At 54.9% G+C, this 27,072-nt stretch overlaps 1 protein-coding gene across 1 annotated transcript in view; it reads right to left on the reverse strand.

Moving 5' to 3' along the window:
* Positions 1–1,603: 1,603 nt before the first annotated feature.
* The window catches only part of CHST8 (carbohydrate sulfotransferase 8), a 128,781-nt gene continuing 103,312 nt past the window's right edge, over positions 1,604–27,072 (reverse strand). The window contains exons 3-4 of the mRNA XM_036834219.1: positions 3,724–3,761; positions 1,604–3,170 (exon numbers count right to left, since the gene is read on the reverse strand). Coding sequence (XP_036690114.1) covers positions 2,064–3,170; positions 3,724–3,761 — 1,145 coding nt within the window. The 3' untranslated portion in view covers positions 1,604–2,063. The remainder of the gene's footprint in view (positions 3,171–3,723; positions 3,762–27,072) is intronic.

Below are 27,072 nucleotides of genomic sequence, written 5' to 3' on the forward strand. Positions count from 1 at the left end.
CATGGAAGGATGGTCCCTGGGCAACTCTGATCACCTCCAAGCAGCAGCAGTGGGTGAAGGTGCCCTGCAGGCTGCCCCAGCCCGGCTTCTGGGTGTCTTCTTGCTGAGTAGAAGACCAGTGATGCTGCCACAGTCTTCGCCAAATGCATCCTTGACCAGAGGCACTGTTTCTGCATTAGGAATTCCACCTCACTTTGTGAGCACCGCAGCCCAGGGGCAGCTGTTTCTGGGTCATGGTCAGCCAGGCCCCCCCCGCCTCCTCTCACATTGACCTGGCCCTGGCTGAGGTGTTGAGGCGTCTCTGAGCCTCTCACCATCTGCCTTCCTGCCTTCCACACCTGTGAACCCCTCAGGCCCTGACCCCAGCCTCCTCCCTGCCCCTCTGGGTTCCTTCTGTCCGATGGCCCAGGCCACTTTCAGCTGGAACCCGAGTGGAGGCCTCGCCCTGCTCAGGCTTCTTGGATACACGTGGCCCTGAGCAGGCAGTTGGCAGCCTCAAGCCCCTTGTTCTGCCTTTACACCTTTCCAGAGCCCAGAAAGAAAGATGGAGCCGCTCAGTGTGAAGCTGGCTGGGATGTCCCACCCTGGGGAGCAGCAGCGCCCCCTCAGGGTCTGGCAGCATCTCGCTTAGCAAGTGGGAGCAGATGGAGAGCAAGCTCTGGGGAGAGAAAGGCCACAGAAAGATTCAGGAGGGCCTGCGGCAGACTGCGGGCAGAGAGGCTGACAGAGCGACGAGACCCAGCAGTGGCAGACAGACAGACAGCCCCTAGAAATAGCCACGCAGCACTTCCCATTACAGACAAGACCCCAAGACAGCCACAGTCGTACCCAAACTCAAAGCTCCCACAAACACTTTCTCTGAGACCTTTCAAGAATCACCCTGCCTTTTGACAACTTCAGACCATCTCTGCCTGTGAAAGTGTATGCTTTTGGAGGAGAAGTTTCCTCTATAGCTCCTCCTCCTCCTGCCCCAGAGCTGGTTCACATGGGGGCAGGCAATCCTGGTAGCTTTGAAGTGGTTGTGTCAGGGAATGCAGTCAGGGATCAAGGCCAGGTCAGGGGGTCTGCAGGTGACATCTTTCGGCCAAAGCCCTGCTTATCCCAGGGTTCAGAAAGCCAAGGATGGCATCACTCCCTGCCTGGAAATGCCACACCCCCTGAGACCCATGTGCAGTGTCCCATTGACCCCAGGGGCAGCCCCCAAATAGCAGCTTGCCCAGAGAGCTTGTCACTGCTCTGGCAATCCCCAGAGGGCCCCCCACAAAGTGCACTGACAAAAAGGGACCTTGATGGTCCTTCACGGGGACAGGTCTATCTTCTTCGGGGATGAATGTGCCGGTACCAAGACGGGAGGACCCTACTGATGGAGACGTGGCCTTGGGAGCCTGAGGCGAGATGCTGCTGGCACCCTGAAAGTGAGCTGCTGGGTCCTCTGCTTCCTGTGCTCGTGCCCTGGGCTCCCCTGGGCGGGGTCTGCAGGCGCGGGGCTCAGGCTGTCCTCAGGAGAGAGAAGGAGCCCCAGAAAGCACGGGGAAGGGCCCCTGTGTTTCCCCACCCACGCACAGAGTATGGACACGGCTGCTCTGGAAACCATGTGCTTTATTTGGAACCTCATTCCAAGGGAACCTCCCCCCCGGGTCATAGAAAAGCTGCAAACCCTGTGGTTTGGTACAAGGCAATGGCTAAGGGATGCGGGAAATCCCTTACAGCTGGGGCCTTTGTTCTCTGGGCCTCAGACTTCCCTGGTCATCCTGACTCTTGGTAGAGCTGGGTATGGGCAGCTGGGACTCCTGGGGTGTCCAGCTCACCCCCCAGCATCTCCCTTATTTGAGGAGTATGGAAGCGGGTATGGGACAGAGGCCAGGGCCCCCATCCAAGGCCTGGGCCTCTGTCCCCCTCTGAAGGGCCTGCACCACCCAGCAGGCACGGCTCCTCGCCTCCTCAGAACCCTGTTGCTCTGGGTGCATCTCAGCTGCCAGGTGAGAAGCCATGGAGCGTGGGGTGCCCCTGCGGACAGGCGAGTGGGCGGGGCTGGGCCACCCACGGCCAGTTGGCCCCTCCCCTCAGTACAGGTCTGCGAAGGGCTTGGAGTAGTTGAACATCAGGTAGTCCATATAGTAGAAGTCGTAGGTGCGCTGCCGCTGCAGGGTGGAGAGCTGCGCGAAGTACTGGTGGGCGATCTGCGCGGTGGTCCGCGCCTCCTGCGAGTGCCGGTCCTTGAACCGCGGGAAGGTCAGGTTCCGCGGCGCGCGGATGAGGCTCAGGAAGAAGTTGGCGTCGTCCTCCATGCTCTCAAACTTGCCCACAAAGTCATAGTCGACGAGGCAGGGGCTGCACAGCCGGCTGACGTGGTCCCAGTGGATGTCCATACCCACGGGCCGGTGCACGTCCAGTAGATACTGGATGAACTCGGGGAACCGCACGCCGGCGCCCGTCCGCAGGGCCTCCCGAGAGGCGTTGGCCCGGTATCGGGCCAGGATGGCCTTGCCGAAGACGGGGTGATAGTAGCTATTGGGGTGCTCAAACTTGTCGCGGAAGGCAGAGACCAGCCTCTCGAAGGGCTCGCGGACGAAGAGCATCTTGGTGTAGGTGCTGAGGCGGTGAAGGATGCCCTGGCGGTCGAAGGTGTCCAGCCGCTTGAGGGCGCTGCCGTAGTGGACGGTGTTGTGCTGGATGTCGGTGGTGGACGAGGCCAGCCCGGCCAGCACCATGAGCACCCGCTTCCAGTTGGAGCAGCCTGCCTTGGGCACCTCGCAGTACAGCACGCGGTGGCGGTCCTCCACGAAGATGCGGGACACGTGGCGGGGCGTGACCGCCCTGCGGAGGCTGCTCGCCCTGTACTTGGCGCACGCCTCCCGCATCACCCGCTTGCGCTCCTGCTGGCTCTGGTGCAGGCTGACCCAGCGGCCGTCCAGGGCCCGGGGTGCTGGCCGGACGAACGTACCAGCCGAGCTGTTGGCCGGGATGGCCGCCGCAGCTGGCATTTTCTTGATAAGCAGTCGCCGGCGGCGCTGCCGGGGTCGCAGACGGGCCCCCACGTTTAGGTGGGCTTGAGGCTGCTGGGACACCTGTAGGTTCAGGCCCCTCGGGGCCCGGCTGGGCAAGTCTCGGGTGACCCTCTCTGTGGGTGCCTTAAAGTCACCATCCTGGGAACTGCCTGATGGGAGGTCCTGGGGCAAGAAGAGAACTGGTTAGCAGGGTGGACAGGTCAGCTGGCACTGAGGGTCACACAGGTCAGGCCCTCGCCACGGCCAGGGTCCCTGACCCCTCTGTAGACCGCGTTTTTTCCCAGGTGAGGGGGAGGGGGACAGGCTGGTCCTGCAGGATGCGACCCCTTTGGTCTGAGCCCCCATAACAGCCCCCACAATCCCCTCTCCCCTCAAGAGGCCGTGGTGTGAGGTGCAAGTGTCATTTAGGCCACAAGATGGCGCAGGTCTCCCAGGAATAGCCTCCTGGTGACGAGGGGCGGGGGGAGCTGGTGGCCTGGAGGAGCCAGGCTCAGAGGTAAAGCTTCTATCAGCACAGGCCAAAGCCGCCCTCCAACGGGAAAGGGAAATTCATGGGTCCAAGGTCCCAGGCTTTGTTCCCAAGGCTCCTGGGAAAGACAGGACACATTTTCCTTTCCAAGAATGGATTTACCGTGAGCTCTGAGTTTTCTTCCCTGCCCTCCCCAACTTTCCCCAGGTTGCCCATCCTGAGATTCATCAGACTCTCAGAACTCACGCTGTGGGGCTCCTGTGGCCTGATGTTGAACTTTATTCCTGAAAAGCAAACAGAGAAGATAGTATTAGCAGTGGAAGTATCATGTGGTCCACAGGGACCTGCTTACAGGCTCTTGACTGTGGGTGCCTGGTCTGGAAAAGGCAGTTCAGGGTGGGTGGGAGGAGAGGCATGGCACGGTGCAAGTGCCCCTCCACTCTCCTACCCATGCAGAGAGTGGGAGTGCAGCAGAGACTTGGTCCCACTGGCTCCCAGCTGATGCTCACTTCTGGGTGTCCCACCTCCTGATGTGACCATCAGGAGGGTCCAGAAGGCACCCTGCCCAAGGATGCCCACATACCTGCCCAGTGGAGCCGCCAGGAACCTCACAGCCTGCCCCCACCTCACACTTTCATTAAGTCATGGGGAAGCGCCCTTCGGGAAGATCTGTCCATCTTCTCTTCGTACACTGCCCTAGCTCTAGCCTTTCTGTGCTTGAAGATGACACACTCGTATCCATACCTCGGCACACAGGCCTGGGAGTGCAACACACTCTTTCCCCTCCGACTTGGGCCTCCCCACTGGCTCCAGAAAGTTCCTTCACCTCGGCATCTGCTTTGTGATTTTGGCCATCTCAGCTGGTCTTGGGGCTCCGGGGTGAGCGGGCTTCATCCTGCTCACCCTGGTTTCCTCCAAAGGGCTGAAGAGAGGCCAGCACAGTGATTGATTGCCTGGTGAGCCTTTATTGGCAACTAGGGGCAGATGGAGAGAGATTAGCGCATCACTGGCCACACTCCAGACTGTTCGCTCTGCCCACCAAGGAGGTGCTTTGCCTGCGCTGGGGCGGGGGCCGCTCAGGATAAGCTCTGGGGAGTCGAATCTTTGACCAGAGGAGAGGATTTTGCTTTGCTCCGTTTGGTCCCAGTTTGGTCCTTTTCAGGGGAGGTCCTAGGAGAACGAGAGGATTTCCTTTGGGGGAGCCTATTTAGGAGTCTTGGCTTCCTTCCCCATCCCAGCCTGGCCTCTGAGGCATCGGGGTTCTTCCTGCCCCTGTGCCACGTGAGTGGACATTTCTGCTCTGAGGCTTTGCCAAAAGCCACAGTCACAGTCAGAACCCGCCATCCTTTAAACAAGCGGAAAGCTCCAACTTCCAGCTGGCACAATGGGGCGCCATGTTGACCACACCTGACTGAGTTCTGGCTGCTGTTGGGGGTGGGGATTGTTCTGAAGGCACTTCCCCTGCTGTCTCTGTGTACACGGCAGAGGTCCAGTGGCTGAAGCCCAGCTGGCGAGGGGACATCCAGGTCCTCTGTCCCTGACCCAGGGACTCCGCTGATTCCTTGTGAGGTCCATTTTTACAGGTTCAGCCACTGCTATGACCCTGGCCTTATACTGGTCAGTCTGAGGATGTGCCCACAATTCTCCTTCATTCATCTGCAAGTGAGAGTGGGGGAACGTGAGGTCACCCCTAGCCTGGAAAACCTAAATTCCCCGAGCCTGCCTGGACCTTATCCGAGTCCCAAGACAGGTGGAGGTGAAGGCACAGCTTATGTTGCATCTTTCTTCTCTGCAATACTATTCTTTGACCTCTTTGCCCAGAGGATGACCCTTCCCTGGGCAAAGGGCAGAGTGTCCACACCTTCCTGGGCATCCCCCAGCTTATGTGCATTATGTGTGTGTGCATGTGGCTAAGCCCTGAAACAGGCCTTCCAGACTCTTCCATGGAGAGGGGGAAGCTCCATGTAGAATTGGCTGCACCCCTCAGGGGGTGGGGTGTGAGCAGCGGGTGCCTGACCTTGAGGCAGGAGCCTCTTAGAATTAAGCCCCTCAAAGGGTCCCCCTCTCAGCCCAGAGCCTCCTTCCCTCTGCCGCCCCCCCTTCCCCACGCCCTTCCACATCTCTTCAGGTGGCAGTCGCCAGCATGAGCTTCCTGAGCTCATTTCCCTCTGATACGTGCAAGTTCCCTCTTGCAGCCAATGATCACAGATCCCTTCACCAGAAGGGACCCTCTGCACACTCAGTTTTCCTTCATGCTGCCGGGTTTCCTTAATTATTTTCTGATGGCAGCTGGCTCTGCTAAATCACCTTTCCTCCTCAGAGCCTCAGACACAGGAATTTACTCTGCTTGTCAATCCTGTCAACTTGTCAAGGTGCGATGGTGCTTATTTATATTCCTTTTCTGGAGCAAATGAGTCGCGCCAGATTTGGCCGAGAATGGGGTTGAGGAGCCACTTACAAAAGGCATCTTGCCAGCAGGTGAAGTCAGATGAGGATATGCCTACAGAGTCACAGCCCCTACGGCTGTGACCTCCCACCAGCTCTATCCCCTCAGCCTGGAGGGTGGTGGGCTGTGAGGTCTGACCCATTTTTATCTGTGCAGACTGCACAGGAGGGCTCTGAGCCTGAAGGGTTTCCAAGACAGGTCAGGCCAGAGCTCTGAGCCCAGCCTGGAGAGAAAGTCCTTGCTGGACAGAGCCCAGGGCTGGGTGAGTCTCCTGAGCTCTTGGCCACTTTTGCCCAACAAAGCCAACCTGGTTGCAATTGCCCCCTTTGAAAAAAAACAATTATCTTGTGGAAAACCCAACAACAGATCTTATGTGGAGCCTGAGTTTGCCACAAGTTGCATGTTCGTGACCCTTAAACGTATGGCAGCTTGTTTGCAGACTGTGAGCCTATCTCACATGGCCACTTTGGAATAAAGAAACTTAAGGAAGGAAATGTAACAGAAATGGCCGGAAATGGCCCCGCTGGCCAGGGTCCCAGTGTCCTTACTTTTTTCTTGGAGGAAGCTGCTCTTTCACACACTGTTCAGATAAAGGCTGAAGCAAAGACCACCCCCAGCTCTGAGCCTGTGACGGCCAGGAGGAGCCTTGGGCATCTTGAGCCTGGGGCCTGCGCATTCCCCAGAGAGCTGCACTTCAGGACCCTGGACAGCTCCAGGGAGCGGCCCGGGAAGGGCCCTGCATCTGCTGCACCACCAGGAAGGTATTGTCACCAGGAGCCCCCAGAACCCTTGCCATGGGGGACTTGGCCTCAACATAACACCACCTGCCCAGCCCCCAAATAAGTCTAAGAGGTAGATAAAAGCCATATGCCCCCAGCCTTCTCTTCCATCCAATGTCACCATGCTGCGTCTCACCTCGCCTGTCTCCCTCACGCCTACCCTGCTGCAGGAACCCCCAAGGCCAATCATGTACACCCTCTGCTTTCAGAGTCTGAGTCACCTGTCCTCTCCCTTCAGCATAATATTAATAACCTGTAAGGGAGCCCTATCCCCCTGCACGGAAAGAAATAAACGACCACTTTCTCTTTCTGGACAGAGGAGATTCGCAGAGTGGTTGAAGCACATGAAGTACGATAGCAGTGAGCAGCGGTGAGAGTAAACACGGTGTGAGCTATTGGGGCTGCCAAGCGCGCTCCACACTGTGAGCCCTCCATTGGCTGAAGAAGCTTCCTGGCTGCCTGCCAAGGGGATGCAGGGACTGATGAGAGTGAGAGGCCAGCCCTATAATTAGGCCATGCAGCCTGGGTCTGCAGCAGAGCTGGGGAGGGGGGTCACTGGCATGTGGGCTGTTGGGGAGGACGGTCCCTAGCCCACCACTGCTCTCTGAATCACAGGAGGGAAACCTGCTGGGTTCAGTTCAGAAGTCCCAATCCTGGATGCCCAGGACCCAGGGGGGGTGGGGGCTGGGGACCAGCCTTTCGGTCTGGCTGTGTAGACAGGTGACACTGACGTGGGTCAAAACAGGACTCAAGTGCCTAGAAAGGGCTGCCTCATGAGCCCTTGACCCCCTATAGCCCCAGGCTGGTCATTTGAGGAGAGTGACTGCTGTTCTGGCTGCTCAAGTCCCAGCCCTGGGCCCTGATGGGCAGTGGGGAGGGTCCTGCCACTCTAAACACTGCAGCCTTGGTGAAGGCACGGCTGTCCTGAAGGAGTCAGAGCCACAAAGAGGGACAGAGATGGGAGAGAACTGGAGGGGCCAGGAGGGGCCACAGGCTATGAGTGCAAGTGCGAAGTCCCTGCACTCTCCGCAGTTTCAGACTCGTGGTCCTTGGATTCCCCAGAGTTTCCTGCACTGAGCTGGGTCTCCTTGGCTCCTTTTCCACAGCCTGGCTCTTCCGGCGGCTGAGTCTGCATGATGGACATCCCCACACCCATCTGTGCTGTCCACCCACATGTTCACTTATGCTGCCCATCAGGCCAGGAAACTCCAGGGGTTTCAGGCTGGGCGGAGCCAGGAGAGACACAAAAGGCAAGTCCCCCACTGCACCTCGGTTGCCCCACGTGCGAGATCCTGCCTCCAAGCATCGGTCCCACCCCAGACTCCCTGGCAGTTGCATCTGGTGGGATGAACACCGTTGCCCTGCTCTGCTGTTTCCATATCCCAGTTAGAAAGAAGTTGATCCTGTACCTACCATGTGTACTGGGTGAGAGGTCTTCATGCCCTGGGGCAGCCCTGCCTGGCTGGCCAGTGTGCAGGACCTCACGCAAGCGGTGATGAGCTACACGGTGTGAGGCTGGGATGCTGGCAGGAGAAACGGCAGCCAGGGTGCATGTGCTGGCTGCTCGGGTCAGGGGAGAGACCCTGAGGGAGCTGCGAGGCCCCACTCTGCAGGGAGTCTGAAAGGTTTCTGAATGAGGGTCCCCCAGAGAAACCACCAATAGGATATATATATGCGGAGGAGGGTTTAGTTTAAGCAATTGGCTCTTGCAGTTGTGGAGGATGGGTGAAATCTGCAGGGCAGGCCACGTCCTAGAGACCCAGGGAAGAACTGATGGTGCAGCTCGGGTCTGAGGGCCGTCTGGAGGCAGAATTCTCTCCTTCTCTTCTCCTAAGGCCTTCCACTGATTGGATGAGGCCCACCCACATTGTGGAGGGTAATCTCTTTACTCAAAGTCTATTGATTCAAAAGTAATCATATCTAGGGACTTCCCTGGCGGTCCAGTGGTTAAAGACTTCACCTTCCGACGCAGGGGGTGGTGCGGGTTCCATCCCTGGTCGGGGAGCTAAGATCCCGCATGCCTCGGGGCCAAGAAACCAAAAACATAAAACAGAAGCAATATTGTAACAAAAATTCAATAAAGACTTTTAAAAGGGGTCCACATCAAAAAATAAAAAAATAAAGGTAATCACATCTAAAAAATATCTTCACAGTAACGTCTAGACTGGTGTTTGACCAAACATCTGGGCACCACAGCCTAGTCAAGCTGACATATAAACTTAACCCTCACAGAGGGTGTAGTAGTTTCCTAGGGCTGCTGTAACAGAGTACCACAAAACAGGCTGGAGTAAAAATAACAATAATTTATTCTCTCACAGTTCTGGAGGCCAGATGTCTGAAATGAAGGCGTCAGCAGGGCCCTGCTCCCTCTGGAGCCTCAAGGGGAGGGTCCTTCCTTGCCTCGTCTAGCTTCTGGCTGCCCCAGATGTTCCTTGGCTGTGGCAATTTAGATCCAACCTCTGCCTCTGTCTTCACACGGCTGTCTTATGTACCTGTCCCTTCTCCTCTGGTCGTTTTGAATTAGGGCCCACCCTAATGACCTCATCTTGATGACATCTGCAAAGAGCCTATAATATGGTCAAATTCACAGGTACTAAAGGCTGAGACTTCAACCTATTTGGGGGGGGCACAATTCAATTCATAACAGGGGGGAAGCGACTTCAGAGGGCTTTAAGAGCACTGGGCAGGAATAGCCTGGAAGAGGTGAGAAAACACTTCCCTTGCTGGGTTGGGTGGTCCAATTAATAACGAAGGATTGTGTTAGTTCTCCGTGTTCTTGGGGCAGAAACTGTGTCAGACAGAGTCTGGCACAAGGTCTGGCACACAGCAGGAGCTCAGTAAACACTTGTGAAAAAGCCGAGGCTTCCTGGACTGAGAGCTGGCCCTGGAGAGGGGGACGGGTGCTGGGCTTCTCTGTGCAAGCCCAGGGTTCCGGCTGGGCTTCTCCGGCTCGGCCTGGTAGCCTGAGAAGCGTCTGTGTGTCTGGGTGGCAGGAGCCGAGTAGCCGGATGCAGACAGGAGCTGCGCCGGCTGAGGGTTTGTCCGCCCCACTCCGGCTGTGTGGGGTCTGTGTGGTCGGAACTAGGACACACCCAGCTGGCTCCCTCCCATTGCCACCTGGGAGCCACCTGGCCAGGGCCTGCTCCTGGGTCCTCGCAGTGGCTGTATCTCCTCTGGCTCTTCTCCCACCAGCTCAGGCTCTGCCCTTTTGAGGGGCAAGCCCTCCTGACCGCCCCCTCGGCCTCTGTCTGCCTCATTGTGAGCTGCTCCCTTCATCTGGGCAGATTGTTAATTTATGCAGATTTTGTGCAAAACTCAGCAATTAGAGGGCAGCCTGGACTCAAGGCACAGAATTCAGATGGAAGAAGCCTCACCAAAGGGCCTTAAATTCTCACTTGTGTTCACTGGAAAATTCAACTCATTAAATTCTCTGCTAGGGCCTCAGCTCACAGCCATGCCACCTCTGCTGCCCCCAGGGCCCAGGGCAGGCAAATGGGGCTCCAGGCAGCAGGGGGCCCCAGACAAAGGTGCCGGCTGCTCCTGGAACCAAAAGGTGGCTCTGTAGTCAGTGTGGACCTTGGGGAAAGGCGGGGCTCAGGCCACACATGGTCCTGGGCGGGACAGCAGGTGGCCCTGCAGGGCTCTGTCCTCTTGCCTCAGCCTCTGGGGAGTGGGGAGAACTTCTTCAAGTTGCTCTGAGACAACCAAACTCACAGTGGGGTCACCTTTGGCCCCAGACCAGAGCAAGGGCTTCCTCTCCCTTAACCTAGAGACTCCACTCTGAGTCACAGCTTTTAACAAGGGGTCAGCATATTTAAAAAGAAGGAAAAAAGAAAACGAGAACACTGCTGTGTGACCTTAACCTCACTCAAATTTAGTCTCCTCGCCAGGAAGATGGGATAAAAATACCCCTCTCCCAGTTCCACAAAGGTGTAAAGGAAACGATGCAGTGGTGGGCATAGGGAGAGCACACAGGATAGAAGCCACTGGCAGCTGGTATTCCCATCAAATGGACACCTTCGCCCCGGCTGAGTTTCCCTGAGCCCAGCTCCCGCACGATCGCAGGACCTCTGGGACCTGTCTGCGGGGGAGGGAAGCGGGAATCTTCCCGTCTTGGGCTGATGGGCACCTGACAGCTCGGACCGCTACTTGTTTTGTTTAGCGATTCCATTCCCTTGCCTCTGAGATTAGGATCCACATTTCAACTGGGTAGTTCCTTGTCCGCTCAGCCTTGGCTGTGAATTCCCTTGGAGCTGTCAGAGTGGAGTGCTGGAGCTGCCCGTCAGTCAACCAGCCAGCCAGTTAGAGGGTCTGCAAAGCCAACAGCTGTCTTGCCGCTCCACCCCTACCCATCTGCCCATCACTTGGTTGGGTGGGGGTGGGGGGTCCCTGGGCATCCTCCGTGTGCCCGCCTGTCCACAGGGGAGGGGTCCCCAGCTCCCACTTCGAGGCTCTCCTGTGTCAGAGCCTGGGGGTGACTCCACCACGTTCAGGGTGTGTGTGTGGCCCCAGCGCACGTGCCATGCACTGCTCTGCACCCTCACATATGCACGTTGCCTGGAACAGGACCTGGTACGTCGTGCTGCTACACCATGTGTGCCGCACACACGCACGCTTCCTGCTGTGTGCCGCGGCCTGCGCTGGGCGGGGAGGCTATGTTCACATCCATGTACGGTTTCTGGGAGCACGTGGCACATGCTTTAGAGCAAGCCATGCCTTTCCTTCCCTTTACGTATTCCTTCAGCACACACAGGCCTGGAAGGATAAGCAGGAGCTAGTGAATGCTGCTGCAGATGAGAAAGAACCAAGCTTGTGACCCTCGCCGGCAAAGTCACGGTGCCCCCCGGCGGCACCTGCAGCGTGGGAGCTGGTGGCAGAACACAGTCAGGCAGGCCACCACCGTCTGTCCTTTCACTCCACACTGACTGAGCACTGTACGTGTCAGGCAGTGTCTTAGGCACCAGTGACGGCGTCTTGGCCATGAACGGGACAGTTGTGGCCCTGCCCTCATGGAGTTTACAGGAGGTGAGGCGCTGAACAGTGGTTCCACTTATGATGGCAGTCACGGAGGACGTGGCAGGCGGCAAGTGGAGGGGGACGCCAGCAAGTCCAGGGCATCAGGTGAGGTCTCCCTTAGGCAGTGACAGTTAATTGACACCTGAAGGTAATGAGGGCATTCCTGGCAGAGGTCGATGGCCTTGACCATGACAGCAGGGCTCATGGGATGCAGAGATGCAGAGACTGAAGGGTGTCCAGAAATGGCAGGACCATGGTGGTTGCAGGGAGGACCAGCAAGAAAGGGGCCGTCTGGTCCCAGCAAAGGTAGCAGGTCCTTAACTTCTCTCCTAAGTCCCCAAGGGGAGCCTAGAAGGGCTTTAAGCTGTGAGTTATTTTGAATTTGAGTGATTCTGAGAGGAAGAGCTGAAGCCAGAGCGGAAAGGCTGGTCCTTGGATGTTGCCATTGTCCGCGCAGGACAGGTCTGAGGCCTGGCCCCAGGTGACGACGGTAGAAAGTGGGGAAACGTGTGAAGAATATTTCAGGAGGAACAGTCGGCAGTAGGAGGTGTGCTGGCAAATGTTTAACAACTGGCTCCGTGGGCGGCGGGGTGGGGGAGGAGCCTAACTTGTAGTGTTTGCTGATTTCCGTCGTGTAGGTACTCCTACCATGGCAGATGCCAAGCTACTGATGTAAATGTGGAGTTGGGCCCTTGTGGATTAGTACCAGTGGGCCCCTGGGCCAGCAGGACCTGGGGACTGACTGGAAGCGGAGTCAGGGATCCTGGCTTCCGGCTTGAGCAGCAGGGGTGTGCTGGTGGCACTTCCTGCGAAGGGGGGCAGATCCTCATTGAGTCTGAGATGCCTACGGGTCTCCCAAGTGCAGATGTCCAGAGGGCAGCTGAAGGAGGGACGATGGGGGGCAGGTGTATGAGCTGGGGCACATTCCATGGCCTGTGGCTCTCTGGGGTCAGTGATGGTGTGGGACCAGCACTTTCCAGAGGACAGAAAGCAGGGCAGACGCAGCCAATTACCTGAAGCACAGGCAGTGGGCCTGGCCTGAGTCCTGCCTTTGTCCACAGCCCACGGGGAGCCACGGCTCCGGCTCTTGAGTCGCTGTGACCAGGTTAAATGGGATGGATGTAACGTTCCTCCTGTTCGGCTGTCAGGGGCCCCTGGTGACTGGTCTCCAGCCAGCTCTGCAGGAAGGGGCCTAATTTGGTGAGATCCTGCTGGGGGTTGCCAGAAAATAAAAACGGTGAGTCATTCTGGAGCCTGAGGCTGAGATGGCCCCACTGAGGGGCTGCCTGTTCGCAGGGAAAATGCCAACAACACCGACTGGCCCAGGCCTGTGACAGACTCTCCTTCGCCGGAGCCGAGTCAGGCCATCAGAAGCCGCCGGCGGGGCAGCCTCATTACCGCGATGGCCTGGCCACAAGATAATGATCGGGCCGGCTCAAGCCGGCTTAAGGATGTGACGTTCCGGCCGCGGCATCAATTACTGAGCTGGCCTGTGGCTGTCAGACCCATCACAGCTGCTGCCTGTGATACCCTGAAGAGCCACAACAGTAAATCCGTCCTAGCTGATGCATCCTCGAAGGGCCCCCCACCTGCTGCAGGGGCCGCTTGGTGAGGGAGGCAGCCCAGGTTCCCAGGGGGGAGTCGGGCTCCTGCAGTTGAGACTGCAAAGGGCCGCCCAGGGGCTCAGGGATGGATGCGCGGGTCCTCAGAGGGCCGCCCCAGATGGCCGTGCATCGGCAGTCACGCTGTCCACTGATCGTGCCCGGAGGGGCCCCTGGCCCCGACTCCAGCACCTCCCAGGCCCATCCTCTCTCCAGTGTCTCCTCCAGCACCATCGGGACCCCCCCGCCTCCCCGAGGGGCAGTGGCATTTCAGGGATCATCCTGTGTGCCCCTGAGCAGAACTGAGCCCCTGGTGACTCACAGATGGCAAGGGCGAGGCAGGGGGCCCTGGCAGTCAACCCAGCTGTTCTCTGCCATGGGTCTGGAGAGCTGCAGTCCACAGCTAACCCTAACCCCAAGGCAGGGCCTTGAAAGTGGAGTCGGTCCAGCCAAGGACCGGGCCACCAGCAGCTCAGGAAGTCTTCGGCCTGAGGATTTGGCCGGGTCCTCCAAGAGGTAAGGCATTAATCCTGGCCTTGGCAGCGGCTGGCTGTGGAGACGCCACCTTCCCGGGACATCTGGCTAAGACCCACTCACTCTCCCTTCTGTCTGGCCAGCTCTTGGCTCTGCTCATCACCCTGGGGTCCAGCCAGCAGTGGACCTGGCTGGTTGGGGGCTGACCATGGCATCCCCAGCCATCCTGGGGAGCACAGAAAACCTATCCTCCCACTGCTCCATCACAGCGTGCTGGAGCTGGGCTCTACACCCACATCACACACTCATGCAAAGACCGACAGGCCCTGTGTCCCCAGCCCCCAGCTCACGAAAGGTAACCAATCCTGGGGCACTGACTGCAGGGCTGAGACAAAAGAGGAGGGCAGAGGGGCCCTGCGGGCTGCGTGTTCAAAGGTCTTTCTGGAGGCGACTGGGGAATGGCCTGCAGAAACCGAAGGCCTAAAGGAAGAGGAAAAACTGATCGGGATTCTTAAACCCTAATGTAGATGAGCAATGCTGGGCCTGAACTCACGCAGGGCAGGGAGATGAAAGGGGAGGATAGATTCTGGAGAACCACCAGGTGGGAGGGCTGGAGGGCTTGGTGAGTCAGGGGTATGAGGGGTGAGGACGAGGGAAGTGTCTGGGGTGCCCCGCATAATGCTGTCTGGGGGGTGGGTCCAGGGGGAGGGAGGAGCCACTGGGGGAAGACAACACCCTGGGTTTGTTCATCTTGAACCAGAGACCCAAGACTTGAGTAAGACCTGCAGCTAAAAGCTGGAAACAGTGTCTAGACACAACCCAGCCCAAACTTCCAACATCCTTGAAACACGAGCCAACATAACACTGCATAACAATACCCTCTTAGCTCTGAGCACAAGAATATTAAGTAGAACTACACACTGGAAATATCATCCAGCATTTTCACAATTGTCATGTGTACTTAGAATTTGCCAAAGCAGCAGAGACCCCAGTGCCCCTCTGGTCAGCAGCATTTTGGGGATGTCACCTTAACTCTGAGAGGCACCCTTCACAGGGAACTGCCTGGGTGGGGCACGGGGGCTGCTGGGTTCCTGGCAGGCACTGTCTGAGGTCCCTGAACGTTCCCTTCAAGGCTCAGTTCTCCTCTTAGCCTTGGCCTGCACATTGGCAGCAAAGCTCTGGAAGTTAGACCCGCCCGCTTTACAAATAGAACGTGGTCCCTGTGTGATAGCTGCTCACAGGGTGGCGAGGGCCACTGTGAACAGAAAGCTGAAGAAGATATTCTGAGCTGTCTTTCTGCTTCCTTTGAAGTCCAACCAGCAGCTGCTCTCAGGACGACGAGCACAGATCACAGGCACAGATGCAGCCCCTCCCGGCTGTGTGCATTTCCTTCGGAATTAAGATTCCTGTCTGGATTACTGGGCGTGCGTTTTGGGCACCTCTTTGCAGTTGAGAATGTGCAATCCCACAAAACAAAAGCAACCTGGCTCGTGCCTTGTCCTTCTATGCCTGTGTGCGGTGGAGCTGAGGGGCTGCCCACGTGGGTGTGTTTGGGGCCATCCTCTCTAGAATGAATGGTTCTCTGGCTGGGTGAGAGCAGCGCAGCCCACCGAGGCTTCTTCTGCAGGATTAAACATCATTCCTTCTAATGACTTGATTTATGTCTGGAGGTTTACAGCTCCAAACAAAATATTGTGATGATGGCAATAAATCACACCAGGGATGTTTACAACGGCGACTAGAGTGTTTTCTGTTCGTTAGGGAGGTGATTACAGAACGAGGGGCTGCTGTGTGATAGCTCATGTGGGGCAGGGAGTGCCCAGGACACACGTGGCATCAGGCAGAGGGATGCGTGAATGCCTGAGGTTTTTGTGAGAGTTTGTGGTTGGAGATGGCAGGGGTTTCAGAAGAGCTGGAAATCCGCAGGAAGGCACTATTCTGGGCGCTGGAGGAGGCTCACGGGTGGTGGACATCCTGAGAATATCATTTCCAGCTTTCAACCACTGTCTCCCCTGCTGCATCCCCGACTGAGGGCACAAGCCAGCTGAGGTCAGGGCCCAGGAACCCATGTATGCCGTTCCTCTGTGCACTGGACAGCTTCCGGAGCACACTGGGGCCATTTGCCAGTCTGCAGCCTTGTCTTGGGTGGGGGGAGGACCTGGATGGCCCAGGCTAGAATGGCTCTTCGGGGCTGAGCTTCCGGGAAGAACGAGGGCCAATCGGGCTGCAGACAGGTGCCCCTGGGCTGGCATCTCTCACTCAGATGGTCAACAGAGAGTGATCTCTTTCCCCCGAGACATCACCCTGCAGAGCAGAGCTCAGAGGAACTGAAGTCAACCTCAAGGTTGGCCAAGGATTTAGATAGGACCCCAGTCTGGGCTCAGGAAGAAACCCACAGCCCTGCTTCCCGAGCTCCCGTCCTTCGCTGAAGTCTTCTGTCAGAGAGGCTGTCACCCATGCCCCCAATGGCTGTCCCTGTGAGGCAGGGCAGAGGCTGGAGTTGGCACGCAAGGAGGGCGAACACTTGAGGGGCTGCCACAGAGCACCCTGGACAGTTCCCACCAGACCAGCTGATGCTCCATTCTGGCCAGAAGTCTGTGAGAGTCCAAGCCTTTTCGTTGGTAAAATGAATCCTGTCCCTGGCATCAAACTGGGGGAAAGGTGATGGGAGGAGGCAGGACTGGGATCAAGTTCTGGGGGGAGGTCTGCTGATCCCACGGGAACACAGCAGCTCTTCTGGCACTCTCTTCCTAGGCAAAGAGATGTGTTCTCGGAGGAGCCCCATGGCCTTAAATGCCACATCAAAGACAGTGTGCCCACTGGAGGTCATGAGACGGGGTGACTCAGGGATGCTGGGCACTGGGGGAAAGTGATGCGTGACCAGGTATTGGCCCCAGCCCCTGCTCATGGCACATATAACTGGGAGGTGTGGGTGGGGAAATCAGGGTGGGGGGAGGCTCATGTAGTGCACAGAGGGTGTCTTCCACATCAGACGCGATGCAGCACAGGTGATGGTTGGGGAGATGGCACGTGAGTGGCACACTGACAGCACAGAGGATACTGGGTGGGAAGGGAAGAGGATGGCATGTGGGTGGTGATGGATGGTGGGTAGATGGTTGGTGGATGGGGGTGTGGATGGAAAGTGGATAGTGGATGGATGGGTTGAGGTCCAGGGAAGGGATTTCAAAAAAAAATGTTTTTTATTGGAGTATAGTTGGTTTACCATATTGTGTTAGTTTCTGCTGTATATCAAAGTGAAAGTTACACATATACATATATTCACTCTTTTTTAGATTTTTTTCCATATAGGTCATTACAGAGTATTGAGTAGAGTTCCCCGTGCTATACAGTAAGTCCTTATTAGTTATCTATTTTATGTATAGTAGTGTGTATATGTCAATCAGGGAAGGGATTTGAGATGGATGCTGGGCGAGGACTGGACAGGTGGGTAGCTGGAGGGGTGACGGACGGATGAGGAGGCTACACAGACACAGGCAGGCTCCAGTCCAGCCCCACTGGCCAAAGATGCAGCCTCTGGTTGTGGCTTCCCTGTGGGCAAGATGGATGGGAAGCTCAGTCCCTGACCATCTTTGGCTTCCTTGATGGTCAGGAGGTGGCGTAGGTAACAGCTCCAAATCAAAGGTAAGCCGGCACCCCCTCTGACCCCCCTTGAGCCCTGAGTGTACATCCTGGCCGCTTCAAAAGATGGCACTTCCCTTTCCACCAAATGCTGAGAGCAATCTCCAACACGTCAGAAGACAAAGCTTCTGTCCATCTTTGATTAAAACAAGGGCCTCCCCCCCAAACAAAGTTGTTTGTTTTATAAAATCTGGCAAATTTTGATAATGAAACCTTCAGAACATATAATACCAAAACTTTTCTAATTCCAGGCAGATAAGGAATAATGGTAACGTATTTCAACTTCAGAAGCAAGAAATAACCTTTTATCACCTAATTTAACAACGTTACTGGGAAAATATGTTAGGAGAATGTAAAAATGCTATTTAAATGATAAAATATGCTGTCTTGGATGGCAAGGATTTTAATTGCCACACTCAGAGTCCAAACACACTTCTATGCCGGCTCTGACAAACACCGCTAATGACATGGTGTCCATAACGAGGCGCGGCGGAGAGGGTCAGCGTCTCCCCCGGGATCTGCCGAAACCCAACAGCTGTCTGGGCTCTGCAGCGCTCATCAACATCCCTGCCTTGTGAAGTATGAACCGGTTCGGTATTAATATTAATCGGCCAACACATTAATATTAATCAGTTAATATATACTTCCCATGACAACAAGAGATAAAGGAATCTTATTATGCGGGGGATCAGGGAACACGGAATATCTAAGTGGATTTCTTTGGGACGCACAGCATGAAGGAGCCTAAGCCTCTTACACGTGTCGTCTCCGCAGAGAATAGAACTGGGGCGCACTAGTGGGCAGAGTCACGAGCAGAAAATGCCCGGGGCAGGGTGAATCCTCTCCAGAGGCAGGGAGATGTTTCCCCTAGTTGGCGAGCAGGTTGGTGGGACCGTGGAGGGTGTGGACGGCCCTCACACCCCTTCCTCTCAGAAGAATAGCCGTTCCCAGGGGAAGTAGGCTGCACAGCCCACAAGGAGAGAACACAATGGCCCTGCCCTCGACCCCCAACCCTCCTGGTCCTGGTGAAAGGGGTCCATTGCTTCTGGAATGAATCATCTGGGACCTGGTGGGTGCTGAGGACCCAAGGGTGTCTCATGCACTTCAGCAGGGGAGGTTTTGCTCCCGTTTTGCATGAATGGGAGCATGAATCTCAGAGAGGTCACGTATGCTGCCTGGGTCCACACTGCTGGCCCTGTGGGTGGCAGAGCCAAGGTCCAGGCTAGACCTGTCTGACTCTGTGCCCTTGTTCTAACCATTATACAACACTGCCTGTCTGTGTCTGGGGACAGTGGGCTGGCCAGGCAGGGGGTCACAGCAGGTCTCACAGAGCCATCACGCTGGCATCACATGGACAGAATGAGCACCTGTGCTGCCCACTCTGGGGTTCCTGGGGAGGCCAGCCTGCTGGGCAGTGGCAGGGGGTGGACGGGGGCAGAGCTCTCTCCACCAAGGACTGCCTTCCTGCATGCTCACTTGCAGACAGCTTCCAGAGGCAAAGGCACATCTGAGCACAATTAACATTTTAAGCACTAATTATTTTACTTGGGTGTCTAAGTCTGAGGATCCTTCAATTTCAGTTTAATTGGAGAAAAATGGTCATCAGTTATTGAACAGCGGGAGGGCGGCTCCACGCTTCCCCAATATCGAGCTTCCCCAATACCGAGCCAAGCTGAGAATCATCCAAACATATGGGTCGCCGTGGCAGCAGCCGTGCCTCTGTGCCAGGCGAGGGTGCGGTGGGCGGGCCTTGGGCACCGTGCCCTGCCATCCCTGACATCTGCTGGGAATGCTTTGGGGCTGAGTTACTCGCCTTTTCGTCTTTTCCATTTTGTTCCATTTTCTGCAACAGCATCTGTTGCAAGAAAACCAACTGCAAGAGGAAATGGGATTCATTATTAAAAGGAGAGCTTATAACGTCCCCTGCACTCCCTCTTGTACTTGATAATAATCTGAGTGCATAATGAAATCCTCAGGCCCTCCCTGGCATGGCTGGGAGGGTCGGGGGCTGGCAGGGGGTGCACTTACCTGTGGCTGAGGGACATAAGGGCCGTCCTGGGCGGGAAGCTCAGTCCGAGGGGCTTGGGCCAGTGCCCATGGCTGCCTCTCCCTCCTCCGGGGGTGGACACCCGGTGTCCAGGGTCTCATAGGAGAACCACGAGGCTTTGGTGCCCACACTTGTGGAAAGCTAAAAGGAATGCTTTATTTTGCTTTGCTTATTTTTTTCCCTTCGGTCCTCTATGAGCAACCAATTAAGAGAATCAATAGTTCTGGGCCCCTCACAGGGAGCTGAGAAGGTGGGCCCCAGGAGCCTGGCTGCTGGCGGAGTGGGGCTGTGGCACTCTCCTCTGGCAGAGTCTCTGCAGACTGGATGGCCTGGTCCAAGGCTGGGGGAGGGGGCTGTGGAGGGAGGGGTGGCCCAGGCAGCTCTGGAGAGGAATGAACAAGAGACTCTAAGGAGAAAGGGTCTGTCCCAGTACACGCCCTTGCTTGGGGACCAGAGCCCCCGGTGAGGGCACCTAGTTTTGTGTGCAGCTGGAAAAGCTGAGTTCAGCTGTGACCAGCCGTGGACATGTGACAGGCCCCTGCCCAAGAACACATCCTTCCGACCCCCCACTGACCCCACTCGGTAACCTCCCCTAGTCACAGACTCCCTGACCCCATCAGGGTCTCCTTAGTGCCCCCATGCTGTCACCACCCTGCTCAGGATACCCTTCCCAGGCCTCATCTCTCTCTCTCTCAGCTTCCAGACCCCTGGCCTTTCCTCCTTGGGGAGAGACCCCACTTCCCAGGCAGGCCTGATAGACCACCCTGGTGCAGGGTCTGGGTCCTTCCAGGCCTGACCCCTCAGGCCTGCGTCTGGGTGCTGTGGCCCCTCAGTCATGTCAGCTGCCTGGGATCACCCTTAACCCAGGCTCTGGCTTCACAGAGGCCCTTGGGCCCTGCAGGACTCAGGCGATGCAGCCTGTGGACAGAGGAAGGGCAGGAGCCACCCATCTGAGCGCCTGGTACGGCCCCTCCTCACCTGATGTGCGCAATGACCCCAATCTTTTCAAGACCCCAGCACTGTGTGAACCCACCGCACGTGCCCACCCTCTGCAAGGGGCCCCTGCCTCCCTTCCCTGGGGCTCTGATCCTAGAAGGCTGGGTCTCCCACCTCAGCAGCCCACCCACCGCACCCAGAGACCACCCTGGGGGCCACCCAGGGAAGAGCCCACTCTGCTCCCGCACCGACCCTGTTTTCCTTGTCAGTGAGGGTATTTGTTGATTCCAGGTACCCTTGTAGAAGCTCTGGACCCTTACAGAAGCCCACAAGGTCGGTGTTATTTTGACCCAACTTGACCCATGAAGGGACAGAGATGCACACATGTTAAGCCACCCAAGGGCGCGCAGCTGGTCAGTGGCTGAGCTGGGATTTAAACCCAGTGGTCCTTGGCCCCAGGGGCTGCTCTCCTCCCCGCCTACTGCGTTCTCAGGGTCTTGCTGAGCACGGACACGGGCTGCCCTTGCTCCCTCTCCTCAGCACCCAGCTCCCCCGTTCCACTCCCACTCCGCACGGCCTCTCAGGGGGTTGACTCAGGGTGGGGACTTTCCTTGCTGTCTCCCTCCAGCTTCAGCCTGGGCCGTACCTGAAACAGCTTCTGGAACTTCTCTGACGCCCTCAGGCATCTGTGTGCAATTGTGGGACGTGAGCTTCCCAGCCTGAGTTTCTTCTTTAGACTCTCCTTGGCTGTCTGCCTTCAGTCCTGGCTGCCTCCCCCTGGGCTGTGGTCCCTGCTCCCTCACCGCACCGGCTTCTGCATTAATGAAGGTGGCCTGGCCCTGAGGGTCTGAGCTGTGAGAGTCCCCACGGAGCCCATGAGCAGCAGCTGTTCACTGGCCTGCGGCCTCAGTTTTACCAACTCTATAATGGGAAATCAGTGACTTGGTACCCACAGACGAATGTGTCTCCCAGAGGAAAGGGCGACATGAACAACCTGGTGAAGGGGCATGCAGCCACTGTGTTCAGATGGTAGGAGCTCCTGGGTGCCCAGGTGTGGACCAGATCCTCCATCTTCCCCTCCTCAGCTGGGAGCCCCACCCAGGCTGCAAGCAGAAGTGAACCCCGGGGAAAGAAGGCTCTGGTGAAGGGAACCTGGGCTGCTGGAGGGGACAGGGCCACAGCCGCTCAGTGGCGCTGGCACCAGAATGCAGGTGGCACCATGTGGCTGCAAGAGCAAGCCCTCCTGCCGGAAGCTGTGGCTTCCACTTCTTGCCTTGCCCGGTTCCAGACTCGCTCCGGTCCTGCATCTCCTCACGTGGAAAATGGGATGATAAGGGGGACTCTGGGGAGGGCGGCAGGAGCTCATCCACGGGAGATGAAAAGCAGAGTGCCCAGGGCAGCTAAGTACCTGCGGCAAATTTAGATCCGAATGCTAAGTATCACACAGTGGGATGGCCTGGCTCTAATAGCCCCTCCGGGTCAAAAGAAGAACTGATTTGGGTGAGGTGGGCGCAGATCTAGCCTCAGGCCTGAGGGCAGCATGCCTTGGTCCTCGATGGGAGGAGGTGCTGCACAGGGCAGTTCTGTCCACAGGCCCTCACTCATCTCCTCCTGCTGCCCATCCTGAGAGAAATGGGAATCTCCATCCACAGGACCACACTTAGGGCTTGTTAGGGGTGTAAACTTTGTAGTTGCACCCAGCAGGCAGACGCAGGGAGAGTCAAGACCAGCCTTCAAGCTGCTTCCACAGTCTCTACCAAAAAGCCATGCCTTATGTGTGTAGGTGAAGACGAGTTCAAAGCTTAAAAGGCTTCTTTAGAATTGCTTTTGTCATGAAACATTTCATTCACGCAAAAGAAGATATATAACATATAATGTACACAGTACAAAGAAAAAGGGCACAAACATCCAGGTATCTACGACCAAGCTTAAGAAACAGAGCTTTATTAATAGTATCAGTATCACCCAGACTCCCTCAGCCCCTCTCAGACATCCCTGGTACCCGGCCAGGATAACCACTACACTGAATTCTGTGTTTATCATTCCCATGCCTTTTAAATGTCATTTTTTTTTTTTGGCACGTGCTTACACTCCTAAGCAACTTATTTATTTTTGCAAGGTAGCCTGGAATTGGCCACAGTGGGACTAGTTACACCACAGACATTGGAAAGTGCTACAAATCAGGGCTTTTTCGGTTTGTCCCCTGCACCCAAAGCACGTTAACCAGAGTGTGTCTGGTTGTAGGTCACCTCCAGGAGGAAGGCATCACCTTCCAGATGAGGCTCCTATCAGCCGAAGTCAAATCTCTGAATTAAGGGTGCAGCTGTGAGCCATCAGCAGCCCACACTTCCGGTGGCGGGTGATGGGTGCATCACTGCGAAAGCAGATCTGGGCGGGGCAAAGAGTTATAGCAAGATCCAGACTAGAAGTGACCCCACAAATCTGTCCCCTCGTTTTTTTATTCTACAGTTCACAATATTTACAGGCCACTCCCTGGAGTCAAGCACATGCTTACCAGAGCTCTTCCCAACCTGAAATTATTTATGACTTGGCATTCAGGGAGGAAAAGCAATTTTCTCGAAATGTCTGATGTCATGATATATAGTCCGTTTGACATGCATGTGCCCAAACCCATTGCTCTGCAGGTCTGCCCCTCAATTACTATTACCCTGAATTAAAAAGGAGAATTAATATTGCTTGGCAGGACACTAACTCAAGTAGCATCCAAAGAAAATGCCAAGAGCATCTTCTAGAAAAATACATGCCTTGGAAGAAATTACAAAATGCACCAGTTATTTGGCCAGAGCATTGTTTCCCAGGGCTCTTTGGTTAAGTGATGTTGGAGTGAAGTGATGTCCGGTCTCCTGGCTCATGGAGTCCCCCTCCTAGCTACTCAAGGCTGCACGGCTGTGTAAGGTCACATCCTTTTACTGAACTTCACTAAGGACCGCATTACCTGTGTCCAGGTATGCCGTGACAGTAAACTCTAAGAACATGCCTACCAACAGATGAATGGATAAACAAATTGTGGCATATCCATACAATGGAATGCTACTGTCTGTAAAAAGAAACAAACTACCGATACACATGGCAACATGGATGAGCTCACAGACCTCACACTGAACAAAAGAAGCCACACTGTATGTACTGCAGGATCTCACGTACATGAAATTCTACAACAGGCAAAACTAATCTCTAGAGTCAGAATAAGATCGGTGGTTGCCCGGGGGATGGGGGCGCGGAGGAAGTTGAGTGAGCAGGCGTATGAAAGAATGTTCTGGGATGAAGGAAATGTTGTATATCTCGATTGGGATGATGGTATACATTTGTCAGAACGCACAATGAATGTGTTTTCCTGTGTATAAATTACACCTCAATTAAATCGATAAAAAATTGTGTGAACATATTTTAGAACTCTGAAGTGCCATGTTAAAAAAAACCTGCCATTTCCGTTTTAGAGATCATGCTTGTATCTCAGAAACCAAACGGCAATTCCTGGAAGGAAAAGACTTTTATAAAACTGAAAAAAGAAGTGAATTCAGTAACATTAGCTACGGCTAATTTTCAGTGATACTTGAGGAAGCAAAGCAATTTGGAAAAACTGCTCCCCGAGTTTCCCTCCAGAGATTACTCCCGGCTGCAGAAAGTCGCCTCACCCAAGGTCGCATCTTCCCTGGGGCTGCCTGCACCCAGTAACTGGTTGATGCAGAGTACGAAGGCTCCAGCTCCTTGCATCAGTTCAGGGCCATCCCTGCTCCAAAGCTCCATATGGGGCTGGCTGACTAAATCACAGTCTGACTTCTTCCTCTGCCCACTCTTGCTTCTCTCCCTTCCCGCACAGGTGTTGATCCAAGAGAACACCTTCCGCCACACGTTCCCTGCACTTCCTCAGAGTCTGCTCCAAAGGAATCAGACAGTTGGTGCCAGTGGTCTGAGAAAGCAGATGCTAAGATGAAGTGTTAGATCTGAATCACCTGATGGCCAGCCAGCAACGAGGACCACGGACCTGGTGGTAGTTGGAGCAACAGACTGTCCCTGGCAAGAGGCAGTAATACAATCGTTAAAATTTTTACTGGTGGTGAACTAGGATGGCATACCAGTGGAAGGAAATGCACTGGTGTATACAAAAATGTATGAGAGGTTTGAGAAATATGGGGCACGTAGTAATTTAGGGACAACGGAGTTGGTTGGCTGTTGCCTCTTTGGCAGCCTATCAGGAGACTCTCATCTTCTGCAGCAGGAGGACCAGCCCCAGGACTTCATAGTAGGAGCAGCAGAGCTGCAGAGACGGTTCATTCTCAGCAATGTCAGGCACCTGATGGAGAAGGAACGGGAGCCTGAGAAATGGGATGGGGACATCTGGATTGACGTATGTGAGGAGAAAAGGGACTATACTCCTGAGAGAGGATAAGGATCCATAAAACAGGCACGGGCAGGAGCCAGGAGTATACACAGATTCTGCGGGTGTTAGATAAGAAAGCAGAACATCAAGTTGGATAAGGAGGAACAATTTATAGGGGAGCATTCTCTTGGGATACAGGATTTAAGAGTATGGCGAGGACCCCCAGGTGATGATGTTAACATGCTGCTAGGATGGCTCTTAGAAACACAGAGAAGGCTATGGCCCACACAAATGAAGCAGAAATAATAGAATTGCTGTAACACACAGTGGGGGAAGAGATCAAAAGGCTCACAAAGGTGGTCATGCCAGCTGATCTATGAGAGGCTAGAGAACTCACCACATGACTGAGTTTTGTAGGAGGACCTGCAGGGTACTCCCTTGTCTAAAGCAATAGAGAATGCACTGGTGAGACAGGCACCAGCATCAATGAGAAGCTCAGTGGTGGCCCTCCTGTGTAGGACAGGGCTGAATAGAGAGATGCCATTATAGATCAGGACTCCCTGATATCAATGGGAGACGATAGGCTCCTGAAATAATACAACCCACGTGGTGGTGCTTAGCCACCATAAACGAATCTTAATGAGCAGCAATGTCAGAGCGTCAGCCAAGAGAAGCTGGCCTGCAGAAAGCTATGAAGAAGGTTAATAGAACACGGCATCCCAAGGGCAAGAAAGATGGGCAGCCAACAAGGGTATCGACCAATATATACAACCAAAAGAAACCAAGGATGGACAATCAGGAGGTTGAGGGCCACTGATCCAATAAAATGGCACAATCCCTGGACCAGTTTTCAAATCCAGAACTCAATGACTGACGGGAGGTTGGGTCCCCAAGAGGAAGAACCTTATGTCATCACGGCAAGTATACCCAGTAGTCCTTCCTCAAAGTGACTGGTAGCCATTTACTTGGATAAATGTACACTGCAGGGGTTGGGGGGAATGACATCTAAACTTTTCTAGATTTTTGTCTGAGTTGACATTTACACCTAGGGACTTGGCTCTTGGGCACCTGACATGTAGCCTTTCAGGTAGAGTGAGGGAATATAGGGACCAGGTAATAAATGGCCCATATCTGGTTCAAGTCAGGTTCACAGACTCTCCCACCCCAGTGATCATTTTCCCCATCTCTGAATGTACAATTGAAATGGACATATGCGATAGTTGGCAGAACCGCTGTGTCCTTGACCCATGGGATAAGAGCTACCATAGTAAGGAATACCTGGGAAGCCTTTGGAAGTTACCATATCTCCTGAGCCAAGATATTAAATCAAAGGTAATATTTAATTTTCTATTTTGCCATTCCTGGGGAAATGGCAGAGATTAGTGCTACCTTTAAAGACCTAAAAGATGCAGGAGTAGTCAAACCATCAAATCGCCATGTAATTCACTAGTCTAGTCCCTACAAATGACAAATGAGTCCTGGAGGAAGACAGGAGATTGCTGCAAACTCTATCAAGTTGTAGCCCCAATTGTAATCACTGTGTCGTGTGATATCTGCTAGATTTACGTGGCCTTGGGTACATGGTATATGACCATGGTTTGACAAATAGGTTCTTTTCCATCTGTGTCAAAAAAAAGTATCAGAAACAGTTCACATTGACTTGGAATGGACAACAGTAAACGTTTAGTTTGCTCCAAAGCTATTTTAACTCTCCTGTCCTCTGTCATAATATAGTCCCAATAAACTTCCTGCACATAAATCTCTGTCTCAGAGTCTGCTTTCCCAAGGAACCAAGCATGCAATAGGATGAAATGGAAATACAGCTTTGCAATCAGAGGCCAAACCCTGGTTCAGGGCCTCAAGACTGAGGTCATAGGCAGAGCTGATTCAGACAGGATCACGTCAACAGCTGCAAGGACTAGGAGAGCATGACTGAAGCAAAAGGCCAGATTCTTGCCAGAATCTAAGCTGCACCAAGAAGCACAGCAACTAGCAATTAGGTGACTGAAATCAGGCTGAGGCCTGGCACTAAGACATTCCTGAAAATGGGACCCTGTGGTGGCAACTCAGCCAACTGGAAGAAGGGTGGCTGTTTCCAGGACCATGGACAGCTCCCAACGCTATTCCACCTCCAAGGTTTGGCCCCAGGTAGTGTTCTGGTCTCTGGTACCAGGAGCCCCTGGTAATGTACAGTGTGAAGTCTGTCAAAACATCACTGTGGATAACCAGGTGAGGTCCTGGCCATCAGCATAATTAAGTGAAATGACTGCAACTGAGTGTCAACACCACGGACAGTTCCTCAAACTAAGAAGCCA

This window comes from Balaenoptera musculus, chromosome 19 (assembly GCF_009873245.2).
Source record: "Balaenoptera musculus isolate JJ_BM4_2016_0621 chromosome 19, mBalMus1.pri.v3, whole genome shotgun sequence".
Taxonomy (NCBI): Eukaryota; Metazoa; Chordata; class Mammalia; order Artiodactyla; family Balaenopteridae; genus Balaenoptera; species Balaenoptera musculus.